The sequence below is a fragment of the Oncorhynchus masou genome, chromosome 28 (genome assembly GCF_036934945.1).
Source record: "Oncorhynchus masou masou isolate Uvic2021 chromosome 28, UVic_Omas_1.1, whole genome shotgun sequence".
Lineage (NCBI taxonomy): Eukaryota > Metazoa > Chordata > Actinopteri > Salmoniformes > Salmonidae > Oncorhynchus > Oncorhynchus masou.
In genome coordinates this window covers 23033457-23045733 of record NC_088239.1, presented here as the reverse complement: position 1 = coordinate 23045733, position 12277 = coordinate 23033457, and the positions used below count along the sequence as shown (strand labels likewise).

The window sequence follows — 12277 nt, the reverse complement described above, 5'->3', positions numbered from 1 at the left end:
TTCTTGAAACACTTATTTCAATAGAACATCTTGAGTTGTTATATTACTACATTCAAAGATCCTGATTTAATTAGTAGTTTTGTTTATTTTTAAATGTCTTTAAAAAAAGAAATGCTTTGATGTCACTACTGAAACACTCACAATAAAAGACTAGAATGTATTGGTCTTAAGCCAGGGTTTCCCAAACTTGGTCCTGGTGCTCCCCCTGGATGCACATTTTTTTTTTACCCAAGCACTACACATTTGATTCAAATAATCAAAGCCTGATGGTGAGTTGGTTATTTGAATCAGCTGTGTAGTGCTAGAGCAAAAAACGAAAAACTAAACCCCAGGATTGAGTTTGGGACACACTGCCTTAAGCCACAACCCTACAAATATCACCATGTTGTCTGCAAACATTTTGAAGAAAATGAGTTAGCAAGTTGGTAAATCTTCATGTATTTTTTACAAGGTGTCACGACCGAAATATCAATAAATATGTGAAACAAGGGTTTTTATTTTTTTAAACTATTTTCTACATGGTAGAATAATATGGAACACATAAGGAATCATGTAGTAACCAAAAAAGTGTCAAACAAATCAAATTATATTTTAGATTATTCAAAGTAGGAACCCTTTGCCTTGGTATGCAATCTGGTCTCCGCTCAGGTTATGGATGCGTCACTGCAACCTAAAAGGTCCTCAATGATTTCACCATTGCCCTTGATTCTAAGCAATGTTGTGCTGCAATTTTTATTGACTTGGCCAAAGCTTTTGATACGGTAGACCATTCCATTCTTGTGGGCTAAGGAGTGTTGGTGTCTCTGAGGTGTATAAAGTCAGTGTATAAAGTCAGAATATTTGCTGTCTCAGCCACTGCCTGTCACCAAGGGTGTACCCCAAGGCTCGATCCTAGGCTCCACACTCTTCTCAATTGACATCAACAACATAGCTCAGGCAGTAGGAAGCTCTCATCAATTTATATGCAGATAATACAGTCTTATAATACTTAATTGGCTCCTCCCCGGATTTTGTTTCTTAGTGTCCAACAAGCTTTCTCTGCCCTTAATTAACCTTGTTTTGAACACCTCCAAAACATAGACTTGGTTCCCTCTATCGTAATCACTCCTCTTTCACCCCAGCTGCCGAAGTTTGCAGACATAAAGGCCACAGACAAATTCCTTTGTCCTGTTACTATGGAGAACCAGCCTCAGAACATTAAACATGAAATAAAGGGACTTTGGAACAATGGTTTCCGTCAGCCACAATGGAGGTCATGACGATAGATGGAATATGAAAATGTATGTCATTTTTGTTTTGTTATTAATAAATCCTGTTAAGGCTCGGGACAATACTGCCCCCTTTGGATGAATTGCGTGCCCATAGTAAACTGAAAACAAATCTGTCCAAAATTGCTAATATATGCATATAATAATAATTATTGGATAGAAAACACTCTAAAGCTTCTAAAACCGTTTGAATTATGTCTGTAAGTATAGCAGAACTCACAGGGCAGCCAATCTCCCAAACTAGTTTTGGAAACATGAAAGTTGGGCCAACTTTGACGTCATCGCCCCCACCCTACCCAACCAGCTATGGATCTGGAAACACTTTCTATGTCTTCCACTAGATGTCCTCATTTAGTAGAGCGTTTAATTGTGCAAATCCCGTGAGCTTTGACCCTTTGGCAGGCAAAAGAGTGGGTGTCGCGAGAAAATACATGCGAAAATACATTCCTCTGTTCCAGAATGGCGCGAATTGTACACAGTCATTCCTCTGTTCCAGAATGTCTGAGAACAATTACTTTTGTCCGGTTGAATCGCCAATTGTTTTGTACGTTTATAACATCCTAAAGCTTGATTCTGCACTTAGTTTGACCAGTTTAGTCGACATATACTATGTAATTTTGAAGTTTTGATGCGCAACTGTTCGGGACCAGAAGTATTTTTGGATGCATTTCAGCTGAAAATGGTAGCTTTTGCTAATACAAAAACACACGACTTGAAACAAAACAATGTATTGGGTAAGTATGACTCCTTCCACTACATTCTGATCGAAGACCATCAAAGGTAAGGGAATATTTATGTTGTGATTTTGTATTTCTGTTGACTCCAACATAGCGGAGAAATATTGCTTACGTCTGAACGCCGCCTCAGATTATTGAATAGTGAGCGATTTCTTTAACGTTAAAAATACATGTGACAAAGCGATTGCATTAAGAAGCAGTGTATCTTTCTAACTATATGTAGAACATGTATATTTAGTCCAAGTTTATGTCGTGTATTTCTGTTATCTGGCGGAGCTATCTATAATTTCTCCGGACATTTTTGAGGATTTTCTGAACATGGCGTCAATGTAAACTGAGATTTATGGATATAAATGGCATATTATTGAAAAAAACATAAATGTACTGTGTAACATGTCCTATTACTGTCATCTGATGAAGATTTTCAAAAGGTTAGTGAATTATTTTTCTTTTAATCCTGCGTTTGTGATTGCATCTTTTGTTCGACAAAATGGCTGTATATCGTCTGTGTCTTTGTGGTGGTTTGACATAAATATGTGCTATGTTTTCGCCGTAAAACGTTTTAGAAATCTGACTCGCTGGGTAGATGAACAAGGTGTTTATCTTTCATTTGAGCTATTGGACTTGTTAATGTGTGGAGGTTAAATATTTCTAAGAATATTTTTGCATTCTGTGCGCCACCTTTTGAGTTGAGCGGGGGGAGGTGTGGTGCCCTTGGGGAACCTGTACCGTGAACACGTTAAAGGTTAATAGATGACGTTATTACGAAAACATTGTAACGTGAAGAGTTTTCCTCGTAGATGTTTGATGTTTATATATTGTACGGTGTATGAAAATATCCAAATCAAAGAGAATGTTTTGGGGAAGATGAAATGTTAAGTTAGTTGTCTAAAATTGGATTTGAATATTATCTAGACCTTGCCTCATTAACTTGGTACGTCCAGAGAATTGCCCTAAAGGCGGTTACGCCCACTTCTGACCCAAGGGTATAAAACCTGTGAGTATAGAATTTACAGGAGGACTATGTGACCCCAGCTGCAGCAAGGTCTAAAAAGTAAATGAACCCAGAACGCAGCGCAAGTTTTAGGACAAAGAAATTATTTTCTACCCAAGCTACGGATGAGTAGCTGTGTCTAAGCGAGTGAATTCAAGTCGAACCACCTACCCTCCACCTCCCATCGAATCGTGGTATCTAAAGGGTTTCATTCCTATGATGTGAGCTCTGAGCTACAGAGCTGTCTGTCCTCAGAAGACCCCTTCCAGAGCAAACGGTGAGGGAACAGACTCCTCAGCCAAAAGGACACTGACATCGGGAGGACGAGCAGGGACCCATAAGAGCGGCAGTTTGGGGCAAGGCTAGGGTTAGAATGGCATAGCTGACAAATTCACCCAAATGTATATTTCTCCTGTGTACTTTCTTTTTTTCTCTCTCTTTTGAAATCCCCATTGCGGGTAACACAATGTGTTGGCCCATTATACTAAGTTCTAATCAATAGCCTATAATGTGTTTTGTCTATGTGTATCTTTTATCATCATTTTAGGTTTTTATTAAATAAATATTCAACTAAGATTGGTGTGGTACGAATTTATTGGTGAGACCCGGGTCCGTGCAGATTCATGGGCTATACGACGTTCAGAACGAGATTGGTAGAGGCAACTGGTTAATTAGCGGCTGTTGTAAAATCGATATTCTGATATTCTTTGAGTTAATTTGGGAAATAGAAACTCAATCAAATCTAGTTTTCCCATGGTGCCCCAGGTTAATGAGTTAATAATTGCTTGATTCAGTTAATCATGCAATTAGGAACTTGTAATCATTCAATGAGCAACAGTCGTCACATTAACTAATACAACGTCACGACATAAGGAATTCAGGTAAATACAGTTGTGGACAAAATATATTGCCACACTTGCACTTTTCTTAATTAAATACTTCCAAATTTCTTCTAAAATAAGTTGAAATTGAAAACCTTTGGTCTCCACACTATGTTATTGGATTTTCAACATTGCAGAATAAGTTGAATCTAGAAAATAAAGACAAATGACATGGACATAATTTTTTGGCACCCCAGAGCTAGTACTTCGTTGCACAGCCTTTGGCCAAGATAACTTCTGACAAATGCTTTATGTAGCATTAATGAGCATGCTGCTCCTTTTTTACTGGCAATTTGGCCCACTCTTCAGCAGCAAACCCTTTGAGGGGTGGATGTGATTCAGATCTGGACTCTTCTTTGGCCACTCCAGAACAGTCCAGCGTTTCTTCTTGCACTATTTCTGGGTGCTTTTTGATTTGTGTTTGGGGTTATTTTCCTGCTGGAAGATCGACAACCTTCAATGGAGACCAGTGGAGGCTGCTGAGGGTCGAACGGCTCATAATAATGTCCAGAACAGAGCAAATGGAATGTCGTCAAACACCTGGAAACCATGTGTTTGATGTATTTGATACCATTCCACTGATACCGTTCTGGTCATTACCAATCAATAAATCAATCAAATGTATTTATAAAGCCCTTCTTACATCAGCTGATGTCACAAAGTGCTGTACAGAAACCCAGCCTAAAACCCCAAACAGCAAGCAATGCAGGTGTAGAAGCACGGTGGCTAGGAAATACTCCCCAGAAAGGCCAGAACCTAGGAAGAAACCTAGAGAGGAACCAGGCTATGAGGGGTGGCCAGTCCTCTTCTGGCTGTGCCGGGTGGCGATTATAACATTACATGGCCAAGATGTTCAAATGTTCATAGATGACCAGCAGGGTCAAATAATAATAATCACAGTGGTTTGAGGGTGCAACAGGTCAGCATCTCAGGTGTAAATGTCAGTTGGCTTTTCATAGCCGATCATTCAGAGTATCTCTACCGCTCCTGCTGTCTCTAGAGAGTTGAAAACAGCAGGTCTGGGACAGGTAGCACGTCCGGTGAACAGATCAGGATTCCATGCCCCTGGCAGAACAGTTGAAACTGGAGCAGCAGCACGGCCAGGTGGACTGAGGACAGCAAGGAGTCATCAGGCCAGGTAGTCTGGAGGCATGGTCCTAGGGCTCAGGTCCTCCAAGAGAAAGAAAGAGAGAACAAAAGAGAGAATTAGAGAGAGTATACATAAATTCACACAGGACACTGGATAAGACACCAGATATAACAAACTGACCCAGCCCCCGACACAAACTACTGCAGCATAAATACTGGAGGCTGAGACAGGAGGGGTCGGGAGACACTGTGGCTTCGTCCGGCGATACCACCGGACAGGGCCAAACAGGCAGGATATAACCCCACCCACTTTGCCAAAGCACAGCCCCCACACCACTAGGGGGATATCTTCAACCACCAACTTACCATCCTGAGACAAGGCCAAGTATAGCCCACAAAGATCTCCGCCACGGCACAACCCAAGAGGGGGCGCCAACCCCGACAGGAAGATCACGTCAGTGACTCAACCCACTCAAGTGACGCACCCCTCCTAGGGATGGCATGGAAGAGCACCAGTAAGACAGTGACTCAGCCCCTGTAATAGGGTTAGAGGCAGAGAATCCCAGTGGAGAGAGGGGAACCGGCCAGGCAGAGACAGCAAGTGTGGTTCGTTGCTCCAGTGCCTTTCCGTTCACCTTCACACTCCTGGGCCAGATGACACTCAATCATAGGACCTACTGAAGAGAGGTTGAGACAGAGTCTGCGTCTCTCACATGGATAGGCAGACCATTCCATAAAAATTGAGCTCTAGAGGAGAAAGCCCTGCCTCCAGCTCTTTGCTTAGAAATTCTAGGGACAGTAAGGAGGCCTGCGTCTTGTGACCGTAGCGTACGCGTAGGTATGTATGGCAGGACCAAATCAGAAAGATAGGTAGGAGCAAGCCCATGTAATGCTTTGTAGGTTAGCAGTAAAACCTTGAAATCAGCCACAAATATCACCAGACTATGGAGACCGATACTGTGTGTGTGTGTGTGTGTGACCATCTGCTAGCCTGTTTTATTACATGCCAGTTTCCTGTCAGTTCTCTGTACTCTCACAACCAAAAGTACACTACATGACCAAAAGTATGTTGACACCTGCTCATCGAACATCTCATTCCAAAATTCAGGGGCATTAATATGGAGTTGGTCCCCCCTTTGCTGCTATAACAGCCTCCACTCTTCTTGTTAGGTTAGATTACTCGTTGGTTATTACTGCATTGTCGGAACTAGAAGCACAAGCATTTCGCTACACTCGCATTAACATCTGCTAACCATGTATATGTGACAAATAAATTTGATTTGATTTGGGAAGGCTTTCCACTAGATGTTGGAACATTGCAGCAGGGATTTGCTTCCATTCAGCCACAAAAGCATTAGTGAGGTTGGGCACTGATGTTGGGCGATTAGGCCTGGCTCGCAGTCGGCATTCCAATTCATCTCAAAGTTGTTCGATGGGGTTGAGGTCAGGGCTCTGTGCAGGCCAGTCAAGTTCTTCCACACCGATCTCGACAAACCATTTATGTATGGACCTCACTTTGTGCACAGGGGAATTAGGGCCTTCCGCAAACTGTTGCCACAAAGTTGGAAGCACAGAATTGTATAGAATGTCACTGTAAGCTGTAGTGTTAACATTTCCCTTCACCGGAACTAAGGGGCCTAGCCCAAACCATGAAAAACAGCCCCAGTCCATTATTCCTCTTCCACCAAACTTTACAGTTGTCACTATGCATTTTGGCAGGTTCTCCTGGCATCCGCCAAACACAGATTTGTCCGTCGGACTGCCACATGGTGAAGCGTGATTCATCATTCCAGAGAACGCGTTTTCACTGCTCCAGAGTCCAATGGCGGCCAGCTTTACCCCACTCCAGCCAACGCTTGGCATTGCATATGGTGATCTTAGGCTTGTGTGCGGCTGCTCGGCCATGGAAACTAATTTCATGTTGCTCCCGACGAACAGTTATTGTGCTGCCGTTGCTTCCTGAGGAAGTTTAGAACTCGGAAATCAATATTGCAAACGTAGACAGATGATTTTTACACACTATGCGCTTCAGCACTCGGTGGTCCCGTTCTTGAGCTTTTGTTGCCTACCACTTTGCGGCTGAGCCGTTGTTGCTCCTAGACGTTTCCACTTCACAATAACAGCACTTACAGTTTACCGGGGCAGCTCCAGCAGGGACGAAAGTTGATGAACTGACTTGTTGGGGCGGCAGGGTAGCCTAGTGGTTAGAGCGTTGGACTAGTAACCCAACCCGTTGGACTAGTAACCTGAAGGCTGTGAGTTCAAACCCCCGAGCTGACAAGGTACAAATCTGTCGTTCTGCCCCTGAACAGGCAGTTAACCCACTGTTCCCAGGCTGTCATTGAAAATAAGAATTTGTTCTTAACTGACTTGCCTGGTTAAATAAAGGTAAAATTTAAAAAAATTGTTTTTTTTTTTAAAAAGTCACTGAGCTCTTCAGTAAAGCCGTTCTACAACCAATGTTTGTACACAGAGTTTGTATGGCTGTGAGCTCAATTTTATACACCCGTCAGCAACGGGTTTGTCTGCAATAGCCGAATCCAATCATTTTAAGGGGTGTCCATATGGTTTTGTATATGTAGTGTATTTTGTGTTATTTTTTAGCTCCTAGATTTCACTCTAGCACATTCTCCCCAATTAAGGTGCCACCAACCTCCTTTGATGGAGACAGTTTTTGGACACTAGGTTGAACATTGACTTCAAAACACCTTGATAATCTGCTGATTTCATTTAAATATGATTTTTTCCCCCCCATGATTTTTCATGATTTCATGATGTGTTCCACAAGTACCAGGCAGCAAAAGGGTGTTCTTTTTACTGAATGATTAGTTTGGTCGTCGGTAATGCTATGGGGTTGCTTTGCTGTCTCTGGTACTGGGGGCCTTGAACGTGTGCAAGACATCATGAAATCAGCAGATAATCAAGTTTTTTTGGGGATGTAATGTTCAACCCAATGTCCAAAAATTGGGTCTCTGTTGAAGGTTGTTGGTCTTCCAGCAGGACAACAACCCCATACACACGTCAAAAGCAACCTGGAATAGTTCAAAAAGAAGCACTGGACTGTTCTAGAGTGGCCAGAGAAGAGTCCAGGTCTGAATTACCACCATAACCTATGCCAAGAACTGAAAACAGCAGTTGGTAGAGGGCACCCCTCAAACATTGAAGAATTAGAGCAGTTTGCTGCTGAAAACTGCTGCCAAATTACTATCTACAAATGTGCAGCAAGCTCTTTGATGGCTAAAATAAGCATTTGTAGGGAGTTATCTTGGCCAAAGGTTGGCAATAATCTTGTCCTTGCCATTTGCCTTTATTTTCTTAATATAATTGTAAGCTTAAGTTTACAAAAATAAAGTTCGTTCTGCAATGTTAAAAATTCATTAACAAGGTGTGGATACCAAATGTTTTCTTCAATTTCAACTGATTTTAGAAGAAATAGAGAACTTTTTTAGTAAAGTGCAAGGGTGCAAATATATTTCTAGGGTATATGCATATCAACCTGACATATGTTGGAAGACGTGTGCTGAAAGTAGGATACATGGGACACACACAATGATTTTTTTCCCAACCCCCAATATGCGCCACTTCTGTAGAATAGAAAGATAAAATCTAAAGGCGAGATGACAAAGGTCTGATTCAGAGGGTGTTATGCATCACACCCGGCTGACACACATGCATACACACACACACTTACCTCCCCTGTGTATTTCCTAACCTAGGCTGAGTCTTACTTGAAGACAAAGAAACTTTTACATTTACTTGCTGCAAGCAAGCAAACAAGCCAGCCAAAAGTTTTGGGTAAGTCAGCTAAAATTGATATTTTCCTCTCTCAATTACTGCTGATTTAAATAAGTTGTTTACTGTAAGAGCTGGCAATGTTTTGACAGGTTGAGAGTAAACACACCAAGCAATGGAAATGGACATGAACTCCTCGTTTGGGGAGACAACAGCGGGCTACACGGACTACAGCTCAGAGACGGACGCTCCGCTCTGCAACAGAGAAACAAACCACAACTTTGGGGTCAAACTCTCCACCTTCTATCTGCTGATTTTCACACTGAGTGTGGTGGGAAACAGCTTGGTCCTCTATATCATCTGCAAGTTCGAGAAACTCAACACGGTGGGGAACATCTTCCTCCTCAACCTGGTGGTGTCGGACCTGGTCTTCATGTCCAGTCTGCCCTTCTGGGCCGTATACCACCACAAGTCCAGCTGGATCTTCGGCCGGGTCTGGTGTAAGATTGTGGGCAGCGCCTACTTCCTGGGTTTCTACAGCTCGATCCTGTTCCTCACCCTCATGACCTTTGACCGGTACCTGGCAGTGGTCTACGCCGTGCCGTCCACCAGGCTACGTCAGAGGAGCTACGCCCTCGCCTCATCCGCCGCTGTGTGGGGCATCAGCCTCCTGGCGTGCATCAAGCCGTTTCTACTCTACGACCAGGCCGAGCATTACTACCAGGGGTTGGTGTGTGAGGAGGTTGGCACCCCAGAATCGATTGTCTCTGAGGAATTGGAGCTGTCGGGGCCATACCTCCAGTTAGGTTTATTTTTCCTATTTCCTCTCATTGTTGTTTTTTACTGCTACGTTAGGATTGCCGTGACGGTCATCTCCTCCAGGATGACCAACAAGTACAGGACGGTGAGACTCATATTTGTCATAGTACTGCTGTTCTTTGCATGCTGGACTCCTTATAATGTGGTGGTGATGCTTCAAGCAGCTGAAGTCGACTGTGTGAAACTCCGTAAGCTTGACTATGCGCTGCATGTTACTCGTATGGTCACATATCTGTACTTCTGTATCAATCCTGCCTTCTACACCTTTGTGGGGAGAAAATTCCAGAACCACTTCCGGATTCTGCTGCAGAAAAATATGCCGTGTTTAAAGAACCATGTCTCAATCAATGGTAGCCAGACACTGTCACATATTAGAAACCCTCAAGTGGGCATAACTAGTCAAACAGATGTTCTGGTATGATATAGGAGCCCTGTGGCACTGGAATGCACATTAATTCATGTCTAGGAGTCTCATATTAGTTAATGAACCTTGAAAAATGTGTGTTGCTATTCACCACTGTGCCTCTGCCTCTGCATTGCTTGCTCTTTGGGGTTTGAGGCTGGATATCTGTAAAGCATTTGTGACAACTGCTGATGTAAAAAGGGCTTCATAAAATACATTTGGTTGATTGATTGAAAATAAATGTGTTTATACAATGTTAATTGTAGATGTGAGTTACCCCCTTACTATGTAAAGTGTTTGAATGCTTCGGTTGGTAGAAAGGCACTCTATAAATCCAATCCACCATTAATGCTCCATTATTGTATAATTTCAATAAAATGTTATCAAGAACTTGGAGACAAGTTGTGACAGGACAAGTTAAGACATGACTTAATGGAGACAAGTTGTGACAGGACAAGTTAAGACATGACTTAATGGAGATAAGTTGGGACAGGACAAGTTAAGACATGACTTAATGGAGACAAGTTGTGACAGGACAAGTTAAGACATGACTTAATGGAGACAAGTTGTGACAGGACAAGTTAAGACATGACTTAATGGAGACAAGTTGTGACAGGACAAGTTAAGACATGACTTAATGGAGACAAGTTGTGACAGGACAAGTTAAGACATGACTTAATGTGTCATAACAATGTGCAAGTCATTCTTTTCTATATTTACTCTGTCAAATCTTTACATTTTGCCTCTGGCTAACATTATCTGGCAATGTAAAACGTTGCTATTTGTTAATAAACATTACTCCTGACTCAATATGCAGGGTGAGTAGCTAACTTCCTTCTTCCATTCACACCTACATGTTTGAAAAATGGAGCGAGCATACTATGTTTCACTAATTATGTGATAATTTATACCAGTTAACAGACACTTTCCTCCAAAGCAACATAGTCATACATGCATACATTTTTGACATATAGGTTGTCCCGGGAACCAAACTCACCATCTTGGCATTGCAAGCGCGTGCTCTACCAACTGAGCTAGAGAGGACCTCCACACTGTTGGTTTCATTTATCTGATGCTGCAGTTAGTTTCAACCTTTTGGGGAGATTGCGCAAAAAATTAGGACAGAATAGAAAGATAATATCTAAAGACTAGATGACAAAGGTCTGATTCAGAGGGTGTTATGCATCACACCCGGCTGACACACACGCACACACACCTACCTCCCCTGTGTATTTACTAACCTAGGCTGAGTCTTACTTGAAGACAAAGAAACTTTTACATTTACTTGCTGCAAGCAAGCAAACAAGCCAGCCAAAAGTTTTGGGTAAGTCAGCTAAAATGGATATATTCCTCTCTCAATTTCTGCTGATTTAAATAAGGTGTTTACTGAGCTGGCAATGTTTTAACAGGTTTTGAGTAAACACACCAAGCAATGGAAATGGACATGAACTCCTCGTTTGGGGAGACAACAGCGGGCTACCCGGACAACAGCAACTGGCAACAGACAAACTGAGAACACAAAGGATAAGTGGGGAAGATGGGCGACACCTGGAGGGGGTGGAGACAAGCACAAGGACAGGTGAAACAGATCAGGGCGCGACAGTTTCCATCTAAACGAGTAAAGTACATGTCGGATGAAAAATATGCCTGATGAAAACAGCCAATTTGTCGGTAACCTTTCCAAATGTCGACAAAATAAAATATGCTAAAAAGAGGTGGGATCTTTTTGTGTCTGCAAAAACACTTTTGCGAGAAAAAGCAGTGAAAACGTTTTTTGGGGCTTCTTATTCTGGTGACATGATGGTCAACGCTTGGCTGCCGTTTGACAAATCAAAATAAATCTTGCTTTTTGTCCATAATAACCTAATGTAGGCTATACCCGGACTGTATCTGTGCAGGTGCCAAGACCAGAGTGGACACATTCGCAAAAACAATATTCTGATGCAACCGTCAGTAGACTTGCAAACCCATTTAACTTATTTTTTACATTTAAAAGCTATTTTTTTTTACATGCACTACATCATCATGCACAGCCATCTAACTGCAACAGGTCAAGTTGATGAAAACACATCTCTGGTGGGAAAATGCACATCTTGTCTTTATGCTCAACTGTCCCACAGGGGACCCACTAATCCTGAAGAAGTTTTAAGTGCTTGTAAGTAAGCATTTCAGGGTAAGGTCTACCTGTTGTATTCAGCGCATGTGACAAATACAATTTGAAGAGAGTCTTCAATCCACCATATAAAGAACCCTTAAACTACAGTATCAAATCACTCTTACAACCAGGGAGGAAGTTGAGCAAAGAGGAGAAGAAGAATTATTTGTAAACTCTGCATCGTTGGGAAGGGTTTGTA

The 12277-nt window shown here is 42.2% G+C and overlaps 1 protein-coding gene across 1 annotated transcript; it reads left to right on the top strand.

Moving 5' to 3' along the window:
- The first annotated feature begins 8619 nt into the window (after positions 1 to 8619).
- Positions 8620 to 10121, top strand: LOC135518545 (C-C chemokine receptor type 3-like). The gene is made up of 2 exons (XM_064943715.1): positions 8620 to 8764; positions 8854 to 10121. The coding sequence occupies exon 2, from the start codon at positions 8877 to 8879 to the stop codon at positions 9939 to 9941; it is 1065 nt and encodes a 354-aa protein (XP_064799787.1). The 5' UTR covers positions 8620 to 8764; positions 8854 to 8876; the 3' UTR covers positions 9942 to 10121.
- Positions 10122 to 12277: the final 2156 nt, after the last annotated feature.